Genomic DNA, 25409 nt, shown 5'->3' on the forward strand with positions numbered 1-25409 from the left:
GTGTGCAAAAACAATACATGAATTTAAAAATAGTTTAGATGAAATGAGATATGAAGACGGGACACCACGAGCATAGCTCCCCTTCCCGTAAAATACAACTAGGTAAATACACACACACACCACCACCAAATTGTGGATGAAGGGTCATCTGTGTCTTCCACCATACCACTTGGGTCAAAGGTACTGCAGTGTGGCATGGTGCTTCCACAGCAGGCCTGAGAATTGGAATTGGTTTACCTCCACTACTTCATTAGGATCATATAGATTATGGACAAGACCATACTATTTGACAATGTCATTTCTTCATTTGCACCTCTAAGATAGATCACACACACACATACACTATAATGGAGTGGATAAATGTGTACCAAGACAAAAAAAAAGAAGGAAAAACTGTACATTAAGTGCAGGATGGATGGATGTCATGCAGAATGTCTGAAAAAGGGATATACAATGATGATGGACTGGCTGGTGAGGTTATTTGATGTTTAAGAGGGTAGAGTGTCTGAAGACTGGAGGAGTGCCTGTATAGTTCAACTTCACAAGGGAAAAGGGGACAAGTGTGGAGTTTAGTAGTTTCAGAGGAATCAGCTTGTTAAGCTTGTTGGGAGGGTCTTGATTGAGAGAATTAGGAGATGAACAGAGGGAGTAATTGGTGAGGAAGAGTGTGGGTGTAGGACAGGTAGGGGTTGTGTAGGTCAGATTTTTGTGGTAAGACAGATATATGAGAAAGCTATAGGAGAAGGTAAGGATGTGTTTTGGGCTTTTATGGATCTGGAAAAGGCTTACAACAGGGTAGACAGAAAGGCACTCTGGGAGGTACTGCAGATATATGGGATAGGAGGACAGCTGTTATGAGCAGTGAAGAGTTATGATAGTAGAGCTTGTGGTAAGATTAGAAATGGAGAGAGCGAGTGGTTTGAGGTAAGGGTGGGACTTTATCAGGGATGTGTTATATTGCCCTGGCTGTTCAATTTATACATGGATGGGGTGATGTGAGAGGTAAATGCAAGGGTAGTGGATCAGAGATTGGAGATGGTTAAAGAAAAGTGGGAGAAGAATGTTGTTTGCTGATGACTCTGCTTGTAGCAGGATCAGAGGAGGGATTGAAGTTAGTGACAGAGTTTGGGAAGCTGTGCAAAAGAAGGAAGTTGAAGATAAATGTGGGTAAATGTAAGGTGATGAGATGTATAAGGGGAGAAAGTGACAACAGACTGGAAGTGAGTATTAACCCGACTTAGGTAAAGTGGGGTCAGACAGACCCCATGCTTTTTTTTTTTTTACTTTTAATATACTAATATATTACATATAGATATGTTCTCCCATATACCTTCGTGACGAGTGGAGTAGTTTAATGGGGTGATAGGGTCATTCCTGAATCTTGCTCTATATAAGCTTTATAGAGCTTTTGGGCCCATCATACCCCACTTTACCTGAGGTGTGAGTAGTGTGGGGTTTGTCAGACCCCACTTTACCTGAGGTGTGAGTAGCGTGGGGTTTGTCAGACCCCACTTTACCCGAGGTTTGTTCATATCATATAAATGTTTTATCATTTATACTTATGGGTAAATAATGATTTCTTCTTTTTTATCAACAGAAAAACAGGAAGTGAGGGTGTAGTGGAGACTGATATGCTGAATTTGATTTAGCTTTGTTTTAATTTTGTAGTAGAGACTGATATGTTGAATTTCATTTAGCTTTATTATAATTTTGTTTGTTTTTGATGGTGATGGTATCATTTGGAATGCGTCGTAATTGTGTTGACTAGGGAATCATAGTTTCATGTTCATTATCATTTCGTTGTTGATGTTGTTGTTTTCATCTGTCGTTATTCCGGGTAAATATTTCGTTATTTGGTTTAATTTTTATTGTTGTTTAATGTTTAATGAACTGAATAATGGAAAAGACATAATTTCAAGTGATGACAAAGGATGTTTGTAGTTAGTACAGAGATGATGTTTCTTTCTTGGTGAATATATATGTATATTTATATATATATATATATTTTTTTTTTCCAGGCAATAATTTTCAGAGAAAAAAAACTGTATTCAGAGACATACGATAATGTCAGGCACAGGTGATGATATGGTAATGTGTGACTCTAGTGACGAAAGTGAGATTGATGAAATTGAAGAACAGTCTTATCATGGGAGTGAAGAAAGTGAATATGACACAGAAACCTCAGAAGATGATTCTACAAGTCAATCTTCAACAAAACGTAGATGTCCCACACCAACTGATCGAACCACCCCGGCATCCACTTCAGCCTCTGCCTCTGCTGCCACACCAACTGAACAAGCCACCCGGACAGATGGCTTGCGAGTGAAACTGAAAGTGCGAACTGTCAAGGGCCACAATGGATATGTGTGGCACACAAACCCAGTCAGGGGATCATCTGCCAGAACACCAGCTCGTAATCTCCTCCCAGCCATGCAGATGGCCGCCCCTAGGCGTCACAGTTTTCAGCCAACACCAATTAACTATTTTGAATACTTTACATTTGATATCATATGCCTAATACACAAGTACACAAACATTTACATTGAGTTGGAAGCCAAAAAGTATGCCCATAAATCTGCAACAGTAGATAAAGCAACTATCTCTGAAATAGAGGCACTAATTGGATGCCTGATCTTTTCTGGCGTCAAGGGTGACAACGACGTGAGCACGAAAGAGATGTTCAGTCAAATTCATGGCCCTGCGCTGTATCGGGCAGCAATGACGGAGCATCGATTTTGCTTTCTACTACGTTGCCTTCGGTTTGATGACACGACTACCAGGTCAGAGAGAAAGAAGACCGACAAGTTTGCCGCAGTCAGGGAAGTCTGGGACTTGTTTATTGAAAAATGCAGGTCGGGTTATACACCTGGCACAAACATGACAATTGATGAACAGCTTCTTGGGTTCAGAGGTAGATGCAGTTTCCGCATGTACATACCAAGTAAGCCTGCAAGATATGGACTGAAGATAATGATGGTATGTGACAGTGACTCTAAGTACATGCTGAATGCTATTCCCTACCTGGGCAAACAAACGCAGCCACCCACCGGTAAGAACTTGGGGCATCATGTCACGACACTTCTGGTAGAGGACTACAAACACACAAACAGGAATGTTACAGGGGACAACTGGTTCTCATCTGTCCCTCTTGTACAAGACCTTTTGCAAAATTATGGGCTCACATATGTAGGCACACTGAGGGACAAGAAGCCACAAGTACCAGCTCTAATGACAGACAAGACGGTCATCAAAAAAGGGTGCACGGCTTTCCTCTTTGACACAACCATGACAATTGTGTCACATTTACCTGACAAGAAGAAAAAATTTGTGCAGTTGATCTCCTCAATGCACCAACAACCTGTTATAGATGACTGTGGGAAGCCAGAAATCATCTTGTATTATAACAGCACAAAAGGAGGGGTTGACACGTTTGATCAAATGTGTGCCCAATATACGTGCAGCCGAAAAACCAAATGGTGGCCTTTGTGCATAATGTACGGACTGGTCAACGCTGCCGGTGTCAACTCCTATGTCATCTGCAATGAAATGAGGAAACATGATGGGCAGACGGAACTTTCACGCCGGAAGTATCTGATTGAGCTGGCAGAAGAGATGATACGGCCATGGGCAATTGAGAAGATGAGCTTCAAGGGGATGCGCAGAAGTACTTTGATGACTATCAGAACAGTCTTTGGCTTGAACATACCCCATCAGCAAGCGGATACTTCTGCTGTGAGAAAGCGATGTGCCTCGTGTGACTGGAATTCTGCCAGGAAGACCAAGATCTACTGTCTACACTGCAAAAAACCAGTGTGTCAGAAACATTCAACCCCTGTCTGCAATGACTGCAATTAGATTCTTCAGTATCACAAATCCCACTTTCAGTATGTCCAATAAAATATGTTCTTCATGATCACTAGCATTATGTATGAATTGCATGACTCATGTCCTCTCGAGAAAACTCAAAAACCTCCGAGTCCACAAACTTCTGTCAACGAAGGATAGGGTTTTGCTGAGTCAGGATAGGAGTGCTTAGAGCCATAAAAACTTATAAATAATAAACTTAGATACCATTAAAAACTTTTAAATTGTTGCTAGACCCAGTATCAACCTTCCCTGAAAATTTCATTAAAGCCCGTCCATAATTTTTGCGTAAAGTTGGTCCAAGTCAAAATAATTACCTCCGATTTTTTTCAGATTTTATGGTTTATGAAACACTATTATTCATTTGTTGTAGCTCTGCTTTTCCTTAAAGATAGTTGGGACATTGGCCTCTACAAAATGATGATGACCAACTGCTTCATGTTTCCTGTTTTCAGTCAAGTACCTTCTAAAGTCAGCAATACCTTTTTTTTTTTCTTTTTTTTTTTTTTCTAACAATTATAGTCACTTTCAAGCATGTAAATGGAAGAAGATAAGTTGAAGTACATATGTTTTGATTTCTATGTCAATAAATGCAGTGGAATTTTTTTTTTTTTTTTTTGTGTGTGTGTGTGTGTGTGTGTTTGGGGTCTGTCAGACCCCGCTTTACCTGAGGTGTTTCCCTAAAAATACCTTTACCTGTAAAGGGTTAAGGGAGAGACTGGAGGAAGTGGATAGTTTTAGATACTTGGGTGCAAATGTGGCAGGAAAGAAGAGTGGAGATGGAAGTAGAATGTAGATTGAGAGAAGTAAATGCCTGGGGGGGGGAAGGATTAAAAAGTGTAGAGATGTAGTCATCTGGGAATTGATGCTAAGAGAAGATTGTATGGAGTGATTGTACCAACAGCACTGTATGGGACAGAAACATGGAATATGAGAGTGGAGTGGTTTGAATGTGAGATGAGGTGCTTGAGAAGTATGATAGGGGTTACGAGGCTGGATAGCATGAGAAAATAGGTGAGGAGAACAGGGTTGGAAGGAGAGTTGGGAGATAGGGTTGATGAAAGAGTATTGGGATGGTTGACACATGGAAAGAATGATTGAAGAAAGACTATTAAAAGAGGTGTGTAAGGCAGAGGTGGAAGGAGTGAGCATGATGGGACACCCTAGGATGAGAATGATGGGATAAAAGTGGCATTGGGAGAGAGGGGTATGTTTGTTGAGAAAGGACGGGAGAGGACAAAAGATAGGGGTGAATGGAGAATGGTTGTGTATGGATGATGCTGTGATGCTTGAGGGGGATTGGGTGGAGGATGAGGGAGTATGTGTGAGAAACAAATTGATGCAGCCCGAAGGGATTTCTCCCCGTCTTCTCCTTTTCTGGATGAGGGGACAGAGAGGTGGGATAGCTGATTTAATGAAGTGGCCTTGCTGTGGATGTGCTGTGTCTTGTGACACCTGCTACTCCCCAGGGCAGTGGGCAAGATACAGGTGACCTGTCATCCAGGAGGTGCCAAGATAAGAGGGAGGGAAGGGGGTGAAGTATGCTGTAGGGATGGAATTGTTGGGGGTGGTTTTAATGCCTTTGTGTTTTGGCTACCTCCCTTGTAAGGGAGAGCCTTTGATGTATGTATAACAAAGTATAGTGAGGCAAAAGACAGAAGAGATAAAGCTTGGAAAATATATATCAAACTAAGAAACGAATATGGAAAAGTACTTGGAAGAAAAAAGAATCTGTGAATACATATTAGACAAATGTAAAGATAAACCTAAATGATTCGATAGATACGTGAATGGTAAACTAAAAAAATAAATTTAAAATGGTAAAACTACATCAAGGGAACATGGAATACACAGGGGATGTAGAAAAGGCTGAAATTATGAACAAACTTTTCAAATGTGTTCACTAAAGAAAACCTATACATTTGGGATAAAGGAAGTAGAGAAAGACATCCCCCTCCCCCAATGAAAGACATAAGTGTGACACAGAAAGATATAAAGGACCAAATAATGAACCTTGATGTCAGAAAATCACTTGGCCTGGACAGAATTGCAAAATGGATACTAAAAGAATGTATAGATAAACAAATAATAGATTGTTCACTCAGAAAAGGAAATGTACCACAAGACTGGGAAAATGCTGATATTACACTAATATATAAAGGGAGAAACAAGGAAGACCCAACTATAAACCAGTGTCCCTTGCCTTGCAAGTACAGTAGCCAAAATTTGTGAGAAAGTTATCAAAAACAGATTGACAGAACATCCAAAGAAAAGCTGTATACAAAAGGAGAGACTATTCAGATTTAGACAGGGGAGGTCATGTGGCACAAATTTGATCTGTTTCTTTTCAAGGTTAATAGATATGATACAAGGAAGGGATGGATGGGCAGACTGCTTTCCTGGACTTAGAAAAGGTGTTTGATAAAGTACCACACAAAAAATTAAGGAAACTCGAAACAATAGGAGGTATACAAGGAAAACTATTGAAATGGATGGAAAATTTCTTGAATGAAAGAAAAATGAGTGGTACTTGGATATGATTAGTGGTGTCCCACAGGGATTGGTATTGGCTCCAATAATGTTTGCTATACAGTAAACCCTCAATATAATGAATCTCGAAATACTAGATATTGCATATAACGGACAAAAATCTGACCAGACAAACTCTCGCTCTAATGGATTTTTATTCTTTATAGCGAGGGCGGTGAGTATAGAGGATGCCGTGGCATTGTGGTTCAGTTGCCTTGTTGTGGTTGGGAGTGGGTGTGCTGCTGCCATATCCTTACCACCCTGCTACCTACCTACACCTGCTCAGAGACTGATAGCGTCAAAGGCTCCAAATAGTGCTACTATTACTCCTAAGAGGAGGAAGATACTTTCCATAAAGGAAAAGTATGGGATAATACAATATCATGACAAGGGCTTGAGTCGTACTCAGCATCAGGCTATGTACAGTAAACCCTTGATATAACAGAGAATAGGGACAGTGGTCTGTCATTATATCTGATGGAAATACCGAACAGATCTGATATATATATATATATATACATTTTTTTTTTTTTTACACCAAATATATATATATATATATTTTTTTTTTTACACCAATAAATAATGTATATGTAAATGTAATAAAAAAAAGAAAAGAAAAATATAGTTTATGGAAAGTTAAAACACCATACCTATATTGATACTAACATTGCACTGCAGGAGACAGTGGGTGAAATAAACACAGGACTGAACACAGAACAGAGCTTTACTTCAGTAGCAGTATGTACTACAGCATACAGTATATTAGTATACTGAAAAATGTAAACAGCCAGTCAAGACAAACACATGTCCACTTGTATACACACACTTCACAGTTCGTCCTCTGAACTGTCAAAAATAATTGAGATACCTCAGTTGTGACAGAGATCTGCACATTCCTCTCCTGCTGCTGCTTCATCAAAACCAGCCAGATTATATGAAGCACATTAAAATTCTGTGCCAAAGTTCTTCCATAAGTATTTCCTACAGACAGCAGTGTCAACTGCATCCAAACATCTGCCAGAGAAGGTGTAGGAGTCTTCTTGTTTTGCTGCTGTTCCTCCTCCTCTGGTTCGTCTAGCTCAGGGGATGTTAGTTCTTTAACAATTTCTTTGTCTGTTGGTGGTATCCTGGCAGAGAAGCATCCTTGACCAACCACCCCTCGGTCTCTTCATGCAATGTCCCTTGTCCAGCTTGAGGCACTGCTTTGGGTGCCTCAAAACCTTCAAAGTTGTGAGGTATGGTTGGTGTTTTGGTGTCCTGAGGATCTTGCACTGAGCATTCTTCAGTGTTGTGACAGGCATTTTCTTCCAGGTTTCTGCCCAGTTGTAGATGGTATTCTTGATGGTGTAGGCCTTGAAGTTCTCCAATGTCTTCTTCCCCCTTGTGTCTTCACAGCCTTCTTTGTCCATCCCATCCTCAGTCACGTCAAAACACCGCTGCAGGAAGATGATACGGTATTGCCTCTTGACACTCAATGATGCCCTGTTCCATGGGTTGAATCAGTGATGTGTTGGGTGGCAGGAACATAACTTTAATTTTCCCTTCCTTGCTGCTGAGCTTGCTTGATCCTGGGTGGGCTGGGGCATTGTCAAGAAGGACAGTCTTGACATCTTCCTTACCAACTGCGTAGAAGGTGCTATGGTAATCCCACACTGCTGGGTTGAACATTTTGTGGAACCAGTCTGTCAGTCTGTAACAATCTCCTGGGAAAACCATGCTGATCAGTTGTGGTAGTATGCAGCAGGCAGCTGGCCCATCACACTTTTGTGTGCCTTGGGCTTAGCACTCTAGCCTACCACAACAGGCTTAAATCTGTGGTATCCATCACCATTCACACAGACCAGAATTGATGGCCGTTCCTTCGCCAGCTTCCTGCTGGGATTGCTACTCGGATGCTTGAAAGCCTGAGTATTCTGTGGCAGCAACTTGTAGAGAAGGCCTGTCTCGTCAGCATTGTAGATCTGGAAGTCTTGAAGTCCTTCCTGCTCCTTCAGTTCTTGCAGCTTGTTGACAAAAGGTTCTACAGTGTCTGTCAGCAGACAGCAGCTTGCCTGTGATGTCTTCGTTAACAATGCCGTGGTGCCGCCTAAAATGCCAAAGCTAGCCATCACTGCACTTGAAATCGGTGTGGCCCAGGTGTCCAGCAAGTCAGTGAGCAGCACCCTGAATGTCTACACCATGCATAGGCACACCTTCACCCCTCTGCTGGGTGTACCACTTGCAGAAAGCTGTGTCGAGGTTCTCCAATGGTAGGTTTCTCTCACGGTATGGGCACATCCCCATGTCAGTGCTTTCTAGCTTCTTCACGGAACTCAGTTTCTCTGGACAAGAAGAAAAGACACCATTAAATAAAACATTAATTACAGAGAGAATACCGCATTTTAACATTTAAGTACCACTGCTTTGTAAACTGACAAAAGATTACATATGAATTAGTGTGTATCTTGCCTTTTCTTTGCTTTGTATGAGGTGGACTGAGAGACAGCTGTGTTGAGGTTCTCCAGTGGTAGCTCATAAAAAACAGAAAAGGTAAGATACATGCTCATTTCGTATGTTTTTCATATGTAGATCTTTTGTAAGTTTACAAAGCAGTGGAATTTAAATGTTAAAATGCGGTATTTAAATTTTCTCTCTGTGTAATTTAATGCTGTCTTTTCTTGTCCATAGATACTGAGTTGGTGAAGGAATGGCTGTCAATTCTGGTCTCTGAGAGTGGTGGTGGATGCCACAGACTCAAGCCAGTTGTAGGCAAGAGTGCCAAGCCCAGGTATCTCTAAGTTATTTTTGATAGTTTAGAGCAGTGGTTCTTAACCTTTTTTGGCAGCGACCCAAAATTTTGCACAAATCAAGCATCGCGACCCAAAATTTTGCACAAATCGAGCATCGCGACCCAAAATTTTGCACAAATCAAGCATCGCGACCCAATCCTACAAATAAATTTTCTGCTTTGGAGTTTTTATTTAATCATGGTCTGCTTAGAATCCTAAAACTAGGTATCATGTATTTTAATTATTACAGTATATAATTATAATATATTTGTAGTGGGAAAATAATTATTTTCTGCAAACCCTTAGCAACCCAATAAAATGGCTTGGCGACCCAAATTTGGGTCGCGACCCAGGGGTTAAGAACCACTGGTTTAGAGGGTAAATTGTGAAGTGTGTGTGTGTGTGTGTGTTGACTGGCTATTTACATTTTTCAGTGTATTAATATACTGTATGCTGTAGTACATATTGCTACTGAAGTAAAGCTGTGTTCAGTCCTGCATTTATTTCACCCTCCCCTGTTGTTTACTAGTACTGTACATCAATATGCCATCTGTCTCCTGCAATGCAAGGTTAGTATCAATAATATACAGGTATGATGTTTTAACTTAACTTAATTTTTTCATTACATTATTTTTTGGTGTAAAAAAAATGTTAGAAAAAATACCAGACACACTTAGGGATATAACAGATCTGTCCGGTATTTCCATTGGATATAATGGATCCTCGGTTATGACGGATCTTCGGAAATAATGACAGGCCCCTGTCTGTTATATTGAGGGTTTACTGTATATGTAAATGACATGGATGAAGGTGTAGAATGTAACATGAACTTCTTTACAGATGATCCAAAACTACTAAAGAAACTATGTACGGAAAAAGATTGTGAATCGCTATAGAGAGAGAACATCTGGGAATGGAGTCAGAAATGGGAAGTGAACTTCAACATTAAGAAAAGTAGTATAATGGAATATGAAAATAAAAGGAATATCAGGACAATATAAAATCGGTGCAAAAGAAGTAAAGAGTGAGTTGGTTCCTCAAAAGACATGTCCCCAGACAAACTGATAAACAAAATAGTCGGAGAAACCTACAATTTGTTAAGATCAATAAATGTGGCTTTTAATTACTTGCATGAGGAAAGGGTAAAGAAAATACTAGTCACACTGATAAGACCAAGAATGGAGTGTGCAGCAACACTATGGACACCCAATACAAAAAAAGAATACAAGAAAAGACAAAGATGGCCCCAACATTTTCAAAACTGACATATGAGTAAAGATTGTGTAAACTGGAATTACCAATCCTGGAACAAAGAAGAGAAAGAGTTGATCTGTTGCCCATTTATAGAATTATTGAAGTCCTTGATAGAGAAGACTTGTTAAATTGGGATAGAAGAAAAACAGGGATATGAACAGAAACTTGAAAAGGACAGTTGTAGAAGAGATCTGGAAAAAAATGCACACAGAGAGGTGGATGTATGGAAGAAATTGGATGAAATAGTGTGTGCAAACACCATACATGAATTTATGAACAAACTAGATATTGCGAGATAAAAAGACGGGTCACCATGAGCATAGCTCCCCTTCCCATAGAATATAACTAGGTAGATAAACACACCAGACACTGCGAGATACAAAGGACACCACCCTTCCCATAAGATATAACTAGGTAAATACACGCACCACCATCAGCATCACTACCAATTTCCTGATACCCTGTGGTAGTATGGGGTAAGGTAAATGCTGCCACTGCTTTCTAGTGTGTCTTAATTGGGACAGGGTGAGAGGACTTGGGATCACTCTCTGTAAATTTCTCGAACCACAACACTAGTAACAGGATCAGTGTGTATGGATGTAGTACAGATTGAACCAGAGGTGATGAAATTGGGATGGGAGGTATGGACATTAGTGAGTGCATGTGGTCCTGGTAGTTAGAAAAGTGAAGGGGTGTTGAGGGATCTTAAAATTAGAATAGATGTTTAGGGTGAGGATTGGAAGAGGAGAGTGGTTATGAGGTTGGCATTTGTTGTAGAATTTTGAGAGGTTTTGGAAGATTGTGAAGAGTGAGGGGATGAGAGTCAGGTGTAGATAAATGCTAAAAAAAGTGCTGATGAGCGGAAGATGGTTAGTGTTTTGGGGAAATTTTGAATATATGACTGGATAGATTCCCAAAGAATTACTGTGATGGGAGTAGAATGGACCATACAAATTAAACAAGCTAGTGTAGTACATATATCAAAAGCTTTTTCCCTTACATGGGAGGTAGCCAAAGTGAAAAGGCTTAATTCCACTTCCAGTCCTATTCACCACACCCCCCACCCTCCCTCATTTTCTTGGGTCCTGGATGACAGGTCATCTTGCCCATTGCCCTGGGTCAGAAGCAATGCAGTAAGACACAGCAAGGCCTCTTAATTTAATTGGTGACTCCCCCTTCAATCCCTTCATGCAGAAAAAGATGAGGGAGAAATCTTTTGGGCTGCATCAAATATTGTTCACACACAACCACTCCCTAACCCACACCCTCTTTCATTCATCACATTATCATACATACACAGCCATTCTTCACTCACCCCTATCTTGAGCACTCTACCTTCCTTCCTCAGCAGATATCATCCTCTTGTTCAATGCCCCTTTCACCCCATCCATCCATCCTTGGTTGGCCCCTCTTGTTCCCTTAATCCACACTTTTTTTTTTTTTTTTTTTTTTTTTTTTTACTAATCTTTCTTACTCATCCTTTCCATGTGTCCAAACCATCCCAATACTCTTTCATCAACTGTGTCTCTCATCTCCTCTTCACCTCGTTTCTCCAACCTTGTAACCCCTACCATACTTCAGATATTTCATCCCAAACACAACTCCTCTCTTATGTTCCATGTCTGCCCCCATTCAATGCTGCTGGCACAATCTCCTCTTAGTACCCATTCCCAAATGTCTACTTCTCATTACACTTTTTAATCCCCAAAGGCACTTACCTGCTTCTCAATCTACAATCTACCTCCACCTTCAGTTCTCCCTACCACATCCAACCCCAAGTACCTGAAGTTAACCACTTCCCTAGCCTGTCTCCTTTAAGACTCTCCAAGTTACTGCCATCCTCTCCCCTTGTACATTTTGTCATGTTACCCTCATTTACCTTTAATTTCTTCACAGTATTGAAAGAGGTAAATGCTGGTGAGGCATTTGGATTAGTGAGTGGCCAAAGATTTATGAACAGAGTAGTAATTTAGCTGAAATTGTTGAATTTGTTTAGTATGTTTAACTGAAGGATGTGTAGTAGTGAACTGGAAGTTGGGTATCTTTCTATATACCAAAAGTTTCTTCCCACCTAGATGGGAGATATTCAGGCAAGGCACGCACCCATCCAATGCCAGTTTGTTTATCCTTTTGTCTTAGCTCCTTGTGGTTAAATGAGCACCCCATACACTGTGGGTCATCACTTAAGAATACTAATACAGTGGAGGTAAAACCGTACATATACCAACTCCTTACAAGAGAGGAAGCCAAAGACAAAGGCATAAATCCACTTATCCCCATTTCATCCCCACATACTCCACTCCCATTCATCACCCTTCCCTATTTTCTTGGCTCCCAGTTGATGGGTTATCCCTGCATCTTGTCCACTGTCCTGGGTCAGAAGCAATGCAGCAAGACTGTACATCCACAGCAAGGCTGCTTTGTTAATCAGCAACCACACCTCTCCATCCCCTCGTGCAGGAAAAGAGAAGATGGGGAGAAATCCCTTCATGCTATGTCAAGTTGATCATTCACATAAACTCCCTCACCCATCCCCCACCCACTCCCTTCCATGCATCACAGTATCATCCATACATGGTCATTCTCCACTCACCCCTGTCTTCTGCCTCCCTTCCTCAACAGACATTCCCCTCTTTCCCAATGCCCCTTTTACCCATCCATCACATCCTTGGTTGCCCCTTCATTTTCACTGCTGCCACCTCTGCCTTCCACACCATCTTTCAACCCTATCCCCCAACTCCCTTTCCACCCCCTCTCACCTCCTCATCTCTGTTTCTCACTCTATCCAGCTTAGTAACCTTTACCATAATTCTGAGGCATTTCATCTCGCGCATTAAACTCCTCTCTTCTTCTCCTGTGTTCCATGATTGCCTCATACAGTACTGTCAGCACAATCACTCCATACAATCTCCTCTTAACAACCATTCCCAGATGTCCATGTCTCATTACATTTTTAAATCCCCCAAGGCATTTCTCTCAATCTGTATTCTAACTCCACTTCCACTCCTCCCCCTTCAGCCATATTCATACCCAAGTATTGAAAGCTGTTCACTTCCTCCAGTCTCTCTCCCTTAATACTCTTTTCCAATTTGCTGCCATTCTCTTCACTTGTACATATCATCATCTTACTTTTACCCACATTTATCTTCAACTCTTGTTCACTTTCCCAAACTCACTAACTTCCTTTCTCACACTTTCCCAAAATGTCACTAACTTCCTTCCCTCCTCTGATCCTGCTAGTAGTGCAATGTTGTTAGCAAACAACAGCTGGCTTATCTCCTGTTTTTCTCCATTTTCTTTAAGAATTTCCAATCCCTGGTTCATTATCCTTGTTTACCTCTCACACCACCCCATCCATGTATAAATTGAACAGCCAAGGCAATGTAACACATCCCTGCCGAAGTCCTACCTTTACCTCAAGCCACTTGCTCAGTTTCTAATTCTAACACAGGCTCTACTACTCTTGTAAAAACTCTTGACTACTCTCAACCGGTTTCCTATTCCATATATCTGCAGTGCCCTCCTGTCTACCCAGACATAAGCCTTCTCCAAATCCATATAGGTCCAAAAAAACATCCTTATCTTTTCCTAAAGTTTTCTCATATCTCCCTTTCTACAAAAATCTGATTTAGTAAACCCACAGTGTTCCTCACCAATTGGACCTTTCGCAGTCAGGCTCGTAGATTCCTATTAGCGCTAGAATTTTCAATTGTCTCGGATTTCACGAGGCAAAGGGGTGACTTAGCCAAATTACTGCATAAGTGCATTTAGAATTAAAAACATGACTCTTAATGTTATAATTTTTACTTACTGGTGTGTAATAAGGCTTTGTTAATTTAATTATAAGATAAAACTAGAAATAGGTAATTATTTTTACTGAAGTATGAGCAGTAAAAATAAGATGTTGATTTCAGTTTGTGCATTTTATCTGAGTGTTGAAAAGTAATGGATATCACTATCACGTCCTGTATATGAAGATAATCAGTGAGATGAAAGATAACAACAGCGGTGGCGGACATACGAAGTGAGCGACATTTGTGTAAACAATAGCCTCTTAGATCTGCTGGGAGCTATTTTCAAACAAATATGACTAATTTTACGTGTGCCGTGGCAATCTGCACGTCAGATTCAAGAAAAAATAAGAGGGAGACAAAGTTTATCGTATCGAAAAAATTAAGCTTTCGATGCAAAAATATATTTTCGATACATTACACGAATTTGCCTATTGCTTGGTGCATTCAAATGAAAGTATATATCAGTATACGTCCATTGAAGTCGGTAGAAAATGACAACTTGCTTGGCTTGATACAATTATAGGCTGTGATTATAAATAGAGGCTCAAACAATGCTATATGCCGTTTGCAATCATGAAATTAATTTACTTAAATTTCAGACACAATAATGTACAGCGATACACCTCTGTAAGCTTATAAAACTTGCCCAAAAAAAGTATTTATTTTCCGGCAAGAATTACAAAATCTGGCGGTGTCTGGTATCAACTAGCTCTGCGAAAGGTCCCATTGACATGCAACTTGGCATGTAAAGGTTTTATGGGCCAATAAATCACCTGAGCATGGCAACAGCATTGCAGGACCTTCTATACCATTCTTACTAACACCTTTCACGTTGACATGGCAACTGTTTTCAATTAAGAAATAATCAATAAAAATCCAAACCGCTGGCCCTGTCACAAATTTCCTGGACAGTGGAAGGAGAAGGTGGTGGTTGTAGGGGCGTGGGAAATACGTACCTTAAGTGAGATGAAAGGGGGGATGTGATAGCTTACAGTGGGCAGCCGAGGTCCAGGAGATATGTATCACCGACCGGGACCACGCACGCTCTCTTCACGGCGTGCGTGTACGTAAATCAAAGAGAGGGGGGGGAGGAAACTCATTAAGTAGACCGTCCTAGGCTAATAAAACGTGCATTCCTATTGTGAGTTTTAATGAACTAATTAATTCTACAATCAGACACTGGAATCATGCTACTCGTCATTTAGCAATGTGGGTTAACAGTTAACTGGATTTTACTCATATATCCTATCTATTCCCTGCGCTGTACTACTATCTAAATAACTTATATTAAAACCTCTTATCTTATTGTCTTCTACTGAGTGTGGAGACGTCTTCAATAGGCGCGGATTCCTCCTGCTGAGTTCAGATAGGCGCGGCTCCGCTTCTGGGCTGGGACGCCTTTGTTGTGGATCTCTGGGCGGGAACTGATCGACCTTGTGGCTTGGCGTTTAAGGACGGGCGTTGAGGTTGGTTTTGCAAGCAACACACTTCACCGACGTGTTCCTGGTCACTTCACTGTCAAGTTCCTATCCAGTCAGGATGCTCCGAAAAAAAAGGAGGGGGGGGGACTGGTACGTAACTAGTCCAATAGCACCAGAGTGAAGTGTTCACTGGAGGCTAACCTCGTCACGACACCATTGTAATCCGTTCCCACGATGGTCTGGATATCACTCGTACACTGCACTTTGAGAAGTTTCCGGCGGGGGGTTTGTACCCAAATCACTCGTGTAAGGTCTTACAGTGCGTAATCAGTCACTTAAGGAAGAAGGTCCTCGAAAGCCACATAAGGGAGGATAGGGCGCGATTGAACTTCCGAGAATACGAGCGGCCAGACCTCCCTAGTTGGACCCAATGGAAAGACTGCCCAGTGTCCAACGGCATGTCAGGTCAAATGCCCGCCAACCGGCATCCAACGTTGTCGATACTTCTACGTTCCCGTCACTAGTTTTGAAGGGAACGACGAACAATGTTTATGTGGAGATTAAAACGGTTCCAATTGTTCCTTGAGGGTAGACACTATTCACGAGCGTGTAAGATACTATCCTAATTATTCTAATTAACAAGCTTAAACAATATGTGGCAAGCGCGCAGGGGGGTAAAGACCGTTAGACCTAAATCGTATGGTAACACTTAAATGAAAAAACTCAGTCTAATCATAGAGTAGCAACTTACAAATGCAATAAGAAACAGTAAACTTGAGAAATTGTGGAATCCCACACTTAATATTAGACATTCGTGATTTTGCACGTAGGCATACGTACACTTAGCACTAAAGGGAGGGGGGGAGGGTTTCCTTGAGCAATTAGAAGTCTCAGCTTCGTTAAGGCACTGTAATTGATTGCCAAATTGGCACAATAGTTAATGAGGATAAGGAGAGGGAAAAATATCAAGTAGTTACTAGAAGCCTTAAGAGTTCCTGTAATTCCCCAGAGTAAAGGGAATGAATGACCGAAACGGGGTGAAAGCAGACGAAAGAAAATGAAAAATGAAAGGTAAGCCGTGTGTCACGACCCAAAGCTGTGACACAGTTATGAACCAAAGGAGGCCGAGGAGGGTATCCTCTACAGCTTGGAATCTAGAAGAAGGAGGCTGGTAATTCATCAAGGGTAGAGAACCAGTTTCTCGCTTGCTGTGCGGCCGTTCTCCGCGGTCGAACACCCGTCGACGAGGACGCCGTTGGCTTGTTGAGTGACGTGGATTGGTCTGTTGGGACATCTGTCATCGGGACCGCGGAGGGGGCGTGGTGAGGTGCTCGCGTTCGCAGGCGTTTTCAGTCGGGTCACCCGCCGTTGGTAAGGTTCCGTTATCTCCGGAGTCTGTTTCGCTTTCCTCCTCGTGGGGGGAAGGCTCTACAGGCTGTTCGTGATGGTCCGTGGTGCAACGAAGGGGTTTGCCTTCGTTCAGATTGATTTCTAAAGGAATGATTCGGGTGACAGACCGTTCGTATTCTCCTTTGGCAGTGCGGACTCTTACGGACCTGATGACGTCGTCGGGACCTGGGAAGACTTGGGTGATGCGAGCTAAGGGATATTGGTCTCGGGGGACGCCGTCCAGAACGAGGAGAACAAGGTCGTGTACTCGTGGTCTATTTTGAGGCGGTTTGCTGTGTCGGAGGTGACGTTCTCTTAAACTCGTGACGTAATCGTGGGTCCATCTCCTTTTGAAGGTTTGCAGGATTTCTGTCAGGAACTGGTATTGAGTCCTTAGTGGTGGCACTGAGATAGTCTGGGTCATTCAGTTCCGTTAGTTGTACCTGTGGGGACAGGGCGATGGTCCGCCCGTACATGAGATGATTAGGTGTAAGGGGGGTGTCATCTTCTGTGTCAACATAAGTGAGGGGGCGGTTGTTTACCACGCATTCCACTTCTTGGCACAAGGTTCTGAACTCGTCGTAGGTAGGTGTATGCTTGTAGAGAGCCTTCCTTAGGTTTGATTTGGTGATTCCGATAAGGCGTTCATACATGCCGCCTTGCCATGGGGCAAGTGGGGTGATGAAGGTCCAGGACGAGTGGTGGTGTGTTAAGAAATCGTTGATGTTGGGCTGATCTTTGAGTTCTCGGAGGAACCTGTTAGTGGCCCCGAAATTGGTGGCGTTGTCGGATACGAACGTGTGGGGCATCCCCACTCGTGCTGCAAAGGGGAGGTGACGACTTCCAGGATGAGGGCTCGGATGCTGGCGCAGGTGAAGATGATTACATAAGCAGTGTCAACATGGGACTGTTTCAGCTTGATGGCTCCTGTGAAGTCAACTCCGGTGGTGGAGAAGGGTGTGCTAAAGCGAACCCTATTAGGATGCTGGAGGGGGGAATCTGAAGAGCGGCGTTTGGATACGCCGACAGTGTAAACACTCTGAGGAGGGACTTGATGGTTTGTCGTTGGCGTGAGACCCAGTAATCTCGTCGTAGGAGAACATGGAGAGTGTTGGTGTGTAGCGCGAGACGGTGTTGGTGCAAGACAATGTGGCCCCACAATGGGCACTTTGCGTGTAACAACAGCGGGGGCGCGCGACCGTACTCGTGGAGCGTAGCAGCGTGTGGTGGTTGGCATCGTATGAGGCCCTGTTCATCTAGTTTGAGCCCTCTTTGGTAGATGAGATTTCTGTCATCAGAAGTGAGCTGGCTGGCTCGTCCTTGGAGATGTCGGTATATTCTCGGGTAAGAGCTGACTTGTGCTATTCGGAGCATAACTTGCATAGGGCTCCGATAAAGTTTGGCTTTTACCGTAGCTGATGCTTTGGCCCTCACAGCCCTCAGTAGAATCCTGAAGGCGTTGTACGCTGCTGGGAGATCGCGGAATGGTGTCATGTGGAACGGTCTCTCTGTTTCTAGAACCATGGTGGGATTGGCGTGTATGAAGATGGGTAGAGCATCCAATTCTTGTGGGGGATATTGCTTGGGGTGGGGAAGCCATTCTGGACCCTTGAACCAAAGGTCCCGCCGGTTGCTAAGGCCTGCCACGTTAGTGCCCTTTGAGGCGAGATCCGCTGGGTTGTCTTTGGAGCTAACGTGCCTGAGGCGGAGGTTGTGATCTTGTACCAACTGCTTGATCTCCCTAGCTCTGTTAAGGACGTAGGTTGACGTGCTGGTCTGGCTGCGGACCCAGAAAAGGGCTGATTTGGCGTCAGACCACACAAAGGTGGTGTGGTAGTGCGTAGATTCATCAGGTACTTAGCTAGGCGGCTGCCGAAGAGAACAGCCGTGAGTTCTAGTCGGGGGATGGTAAGTTCTTCGCTAAGCTTGTCCATGCTCTTGGGTGCGACCCTACTCCTGCCCGTGAGAAAGGAAACGTGCCCCTCCCTCGAGACGGTGTAGGCCGCCACCCCAAATCCTCTTTGGCTCGCGTCGCAGAAGATGTGGAGGGCGTGGTGACTGCCAGGGTGAGCATTCCGAGGGAATTGAAGAGTATCCAAGTTCCGGTAGTTGTTGAGGATGGTGGGGAGGGCCTGCATGCTGTCCCCGTTGAGGGGGTTATCCCATCCTTCTTCCGTTTTCCACAAGCTCTAAATGTAGAGCTTGCCAGTGAGGGTGATTGGGGCCAGAAATCCCACGGGATCGTATAATGAGGAAAATAGACTGAGAATTTTTCTCTTGGTCTTGAATAGTAGCGGTTGTTCAAAAGCCTCTTTAAGTTGGTGGGGCATGGCAACTCCGAGCATGTCTCGTTCCGTGTCCCAGCGGAGGCCTAGATAATCACGGACTCCGTTGTGTTCAAATCCTTTGATGGTCGCGTTGGAGGCCCATTGCTCGAGGGGCATGTTGGCTTGACTTAAGATTTGTTCTATCTGGGGTCTTTCCACAGCGATCTCGTCGATGTGATCATACGTAAGTTGCAGGTTATCCACATAAAATGCGGACTTGAGTTTGGTAGTCAGGAGGTGATCATATGTTTCTAGGTGATGTTCAGTGGTTTGGTTGAGGAGATAAGGACTGCAAGTGGCGCCAAACAACACTACTTTGAAGCGGAAGGTTTGGATTTCTCGCATATCTGCACTTGTGAAAAAGAGAGAGCGGCAGAAATCTCTGTCTGCCTCGTCTACCCCTATTCTTAGGAAACCCTTGCTGATGTCGGCCAGGACGCCATACGTGCCCTCTTTGAAGAGCAGGATCATGGATTGGATTTTCTGAGCCAGGTTTGGTCCAGTATACTGTACAGGGCATCATTGAGGGATAGCGCATTCTTGTGTGCTCTGGATGATGCGTTGAACAAGAGTCAACGGGAGTCGTGGAGGAATTCTTGTAGACGGGGTGATGAGGTAGGTAGTGTACCTTCCCGTCCACCTCGGGCCCCGGTTGAACGGTTTCGATGAACCCGAGCCGGAGGTATTCTTCCAAAATCTTACGGTAGTCGGAGTAAAGAGACGGATGTGGATTTCTCTTGAGTGAGTGTAGTTGAGCTACCGCACGCCCATAGTTGATGGCTGGGCGTTCCTCCGTTTTGAAAGGTAGTCGGATGGTGTATGCTCCATTCCTTTTCCGTACGGTTGAATTGAAAAACTTGACCGCCTTCTCCTCTAGATGACTGTATTTTTCTAGTGATATACCGACCGAGTCCAATGACCAGAGTTCGTGTACCGGAGGATCAACGAGGACCGGCTCGTCTATGCGGATGCTGTTAAGTGCCATGGTTTCAATAGGTGGATTGAGGGCTCGGTCTTGGCTCCATGGAAGCAATTTGCCCCACACCACGTAACCAGCTGAGGTGGCAAAAAGTTCGACACCCAAGAAACGCATGGCACGTTTAAAGGCCAATGGCATGTGATCACTGCCTAATATGAGGTGTATGTCGGTAGTTTGGTCCGATGGTGTTTCATTGGCGATAGGGATGCCTTGCGACTTGAGAACCTGTACTGTACGTTGGTATCCGGGCATAGAGATGTTTTTCCCCACTGAGGGGTGTACTACCGCTTCGACGAGATGTTTCTCAGTGCCCACGTGCAAATTGAACTCGACGAATTCGAACTCCTGAGGCAGTTCAGTTTTGTTGAAAGAATCGATACGAAAGAGTACGGTTCCCTTTGGTTTGAGGTCAAGTTGGTCCACGACGGAAGGGTGAACAAACGTGCGTTGAGCTCCGCAATCAATGAAGATTTGGGAGGTACAACTCTTGCTGTTTTCAGTGAGGTGTCCGGTAAAGACGGGCAGAGCGACAGTGTTTTGTACTGCTCGCCGGATGAAAGCCGTGTCTGCGACAATTTGCGTAGTCTCAATGAGGACTGGTACTGGTTTCGGGTCCTGAGACAAGGTGATATCAGGTACAGAGGAAGTTTGGACTGACGCGGCGGGGGTTGCTATAGTCGTTGGAGTTTGCCTTACCACCGCGTCCGGGGCTGTTGGAGAGGATTCCGGGACAGTTGGAGTTGCGGTGATGGGGGCCATGTGTATTGACGAAGAGGTACTGGTGGATTCAGGGGCGTGGGTTACCTTGGGCGTGACACCGAGGGCGTCGTGGTGGGAGCTGGTAGAGGCGGATGGTGTAGAAGTTGAGGTGTCTTGGATCGCTTTGGTGCCAGATGGCGCTGGTTGCAACGGAGGATAATAAGGGGACTGGTGAGGAGTGGGGTAGGCTCCCGGATACTGAAAGAAGGGGGGGTAATACGGATGGTGTCCTGGAGCATGCGGGTAACCAGCAGGAAATTGTGATGAAGCCGTGCTGTAGGGGGGAGTGGGGGCGTGGTTGGACGGAGACTGGTTCCAGAGGTGAGAAGGAGCTGCATTCTGCGTAGGAGTAGCGAAGATGCCATTGCTGGTTATGTTAATGGCTTGAGGGCACAGTGGAGCCTTATGGCGGGCGCCATATTTCAAACAGCCTGCTTGAAATTCACAGCGGTTAGTCTGATGCTTGTTGGAGTAGCAGATGGTACACTTGTTTAGTGCTAAAAGCCTGTTGGTGCGTGCGGAGATATCGGGGTACGTCGTACAATGTGACGGCCGATGTGGGCCACTGCAAAACAAGCAGTTGGCGCGGTGCTGTGCTTCATTGGGTACCGCAGGTGCTGGCTGAGGGGGCGTGGGTGCTGGCCGTCCTGTGGTGTGCCTCGACGTATGACCTTGTGTCCTCAAAGGCGTCCCCGCGCTCGTTGTTGTCTGTCGAGGCGGGCATGTTGATGGTTGAGCAAGAACAGGTGTAGGGGTCGCTGCGGGAGCAGGGCGTACCATCACAGGGGTATGGTGTCGACTGCCCGCGATGGCACCCGAGTAAACCTTGAGTGCTGCGTGAAGCTCTGGCGCACTAAGTTCAGAAGTGCCTTTGAACAGGTATATTGACGAGAGAACCTGGCGGGGCAGTTTCGGCACTAGGACCCCCTCTACAAATTCATCGGAGAGGGCTTGTCCTACTGCGTTCTGGTACCGCTCGCTCAACTCGTCCCAATCGGCTAGGAATCTTGACAAGTCCTCACATTCGTCAGTAGGTGCGGGAATGGCAACGAGGCGTTCCTTCAGACTTCTGCGTACTGCCAAGGGCTTGTCATAGGCATCATGCAGTCGATTGACGCGGTGTCGTTGTACACTGGGTAGCCAATCAGTCGCTTGGCTCTACCCGTTAGAGAGCGCATGAGAACGCTGAACTTTTTCTCCCTCTGTATATCTACTGTTTTCATGAACAACAGTTTTGAAGATACTCCACCAGCTGGAGAACATTTCCAGATCCCCATCGAAAGAGGGGGTTTGGGACTCCTCCCGTATGTATGTGATGGCGGCGGCTGTGTGAGGCTGTTGTTGGGTCGCTGGAGCGATGTAATTTGCTCCGTTCATTCTGGCGTCTGCTTGGAATTTTAGGTTGAGAATTAATTTCTTGAGGGGTCGCAGTTGACCTCTAGGCGGTGCAAGTCGATCATCGAGAAGGTGTTGGGCCCAAGCGGGTTCTAAGAATAGCCACGCTTGATGATGGGCTTGACCTTCTTTGAAGATTTCCGTCGCTAAACTGGGTGACAGGCTCTCGATATTGACAGTCCCATAAGCATCTGTATACTCCGTGACCGCGTCAAGGAAATCCTGAGTGATGGTAATGAGTTCTGTCAGTGTTGCGTTTGCAATTGCGTCTTCGGTAGGGCTGTTGTAAGACATGGTGGCTGCCGTTTGTACTGGCACAATCGGTCGTTCTATGTAAAAGATTGGCCGACTGAGAATGTTTGCGGCAGCAGGTACTATGTCAAGCGAACGAACGAGAAAGAAAATGGAGAATTGATGTGGGTGACTACAGAAGATTGTGTTGTCATACGAACTGGTCAGGAAGGGAGGAGGAGGGGGGGGTGCTCGCTTGGAGCCGCGAAGGTTTAAGGACAAGGCCGCTTTGATTCTGGGCCGAGAAAAACCGTTAGACCTAGGGCAGCTGCTACGGTGCCGGATAGGCCTAACGTAAGGGTGTGGTGGCGGTTGGCACCAGAAGACTTAATAATACCGCTTTGAATAGGCCGGGTAGAGCCTTCTAAACTAAGCAAGCCGAAAATGGCTGTACTTAAAATTACGAAGGGCAGCTGAGGATGCTGCTGAATGAAGTCGACGGGCGGACTTACCCGTGAAACAGGGACCAGAGTATTTTCAGCACAATCTAATTCTACTTAGGGGGCGAAATGTTGCCCAAGAGAAAGGTACAAGTAGGAAGGGTAAATCAACGTAATACAGAGATATTATAGCATGCTTGACCTTGGGCGTGCCTTAGCGAGCAGGAGGAACTCCTGTACAGTGCATTAAGTTGCTAACCTATGAGCAGGGAAACATTTCGTGATTTACTTAATGAGTTGTCATACGGATTATTGAACTTGTGAGGTCACATAAATTTATGAACTATCTGTACATAGGTAATGGAGCGAGTATCCGGTTCGAAGGACCACTAACGGACCGCGTCACAAATTTCCTGGACAGTGGAAGGAGAAGGTGGTGGTTGTAGGGGCGTGGGAAATACGTACCTTAAGTGAGATGAAAGGGGGGATGTGATAGCTTACAGTGGGCAGCCGAGGTCCAGGAGATATGTATCACCGACCGGGACCACGCACGCTCTCTTCACGGCGTGCGTGTACGTAAATCAAAGAGAGGGGGGGGGGCAACTCATTAAGCAGACCGTCCTAGGCTAATAAAACGTGCATTCCTATTGTGAGTTTTAATGAACTAATTAATTCTACAATCAGACACTGGAATCATGCTACTCGTCATTTAGCAATGTGGGTTAACAGTTAACTGGATTTCACTCATATATCCTATCTATTCCCTGCGCTGTACTACTATCTAAATAACTTTTACTGTTTCAATGCTAGATAAGCATCTGTTCATCTGTTCTTGCATGCTGTGGGAGGGATTACTCAGCTGGGTTCATGTCTGAAGGGACCAGGCAAAGTATGTACTCTGGGGGGGTGTATGTTTTTGGATGAACATATTGTGGGGTACAAGTGACTGGTTTTTATCAATGTTGACTATGTTGCTGGGCTGTGGGGTATCTTACACTCCATTCACAAGGTGTGACGACTGTGTGGACTTGACAGCTTGCATAGAACAGAGAGATCATATTCATACCCTGTCCTACGGAGATGACCGTTTTCCTATAAGTTTTAGATCATCTAACAATTTTTAAAGTTTTAATGTAAGCAATAGGTACCATACCCATGAAAGTGTAGTAATGCAGTTCTTGTTCTATATTAATGGCAGTGTAGTCAGGAAGTTTTTTTTTTTTTTTTAGCATACCACAGCCTGTTACTACTGTTCCACGTGTAGTTTGCTGTCTTTCGCTGTCAGGTCTTCAAACCTCTTTCATTATGTTGTCAATAGTTTCTTTCCCACCAGCTTCCCTTTCACCTACATTCACTACCACACAGCTAGTCACCCACCATAAGTAGTCACATATCTCCATTTTCTTCAACGACTTCCCACATCTAGCATCTATCTTTCCCCTCCTAAAGGAGGTAGGCATGGTCAACTCTACATAACCCTCACCCCTATGCTCCTGCCTTTAGGGTGCGGAATATGCTACCATAATTGCAACTCCAACCTTTATACTAGCCTTTAAAATTCTCCTAGTTCCATTTCCACAACATTCCACAATGATAATATCACACCTTTGTCCTTTTCCTTCTCCACAAATTATGATCACAAATTCCATATATTGGGCTTTCATGTCAGGCTCCTACCATCTCAAACATTCATCCACCATTAACCCTTGAAATACTTGAGATATCAAAAATTACTCTTAGGGTCATAAACTAGATGCATTTCTAAAACACTTTTACTCTTGAACATTTTTTTAATTGAGGCATTGATTCCATGCAATGTTCTGTCAATGAAGTATCCCGTGCGGGCTAACCGCCCAGCTCACGGGAAACCATGTTAGTCCAGTCCTGGATATTGTGCCCGGTCTACAGGGAAATATATCCCGTCCGGGCTACTTCGCCCGGTATGGGGTATAAATAATTTACCATATAATTCTTTTTGTATGATGTTATAACTGAGTTAAATTTTGTTAATATAATATGTTGTTTACCATCAATGAATTTCATCTATATTTCTTAAAAAATAATGCTTGTTTGAAATAAAACACAAGGAGAAATTCAATGTTTTTTCTTATAAAAAGTGCAAAAATACATGATTTTACATTCCAACACATGAAAAATCAAACAGAGGACATCACTGGATGGGAGACGGGCTCAGGGAGAGGCGGCAGAAGTTGAGGGCTGCTGCTCATCTTTGGCGGGAGGGTTGTGGAACAAGATGAA

General features: G+C 44.0%; 1 protein-coding gene across 1 annotated transcript in view; it reads left to right on the forward strand.

Moving 5' to 3' along the window:
* Positions 1-4346, forward strand: part of LOC143021979 (uncharacterized) — a 40723-nt gene extending 36377 nt beyond the window's left edge. The window contains exon 12 of the mRNA XM_076179904.1: positions 2053-4346. Within this exon, the coding sequence (XP_076036019.1) occupies positions 2053-3855 (1803 nt within the window). The 3' untranslated portion in view covers positions 3856-4346. The remainder of the gene's footprint in view (positions 1-2052) is intronic.
* Positions 4347-25409: the final 21063 nt, after the last annotated feature.

Source organism: Oratosquilla oratoria, chromosome 43 (genome assembly GCF_046742065.1).
Source record: "Oratosquilla oratoria isolate Oo_2021 chromosome 43, ASM4674206v1, whole genome shotgun sequence".
In the NCBI taxonomy this organism is placed as follows: Eukaryota; Metazoa; Arthropoda; class Malacostraca; order Stomatopoda; family Squillidae; genus Oratosquilla; species Oratosquilla oratoria.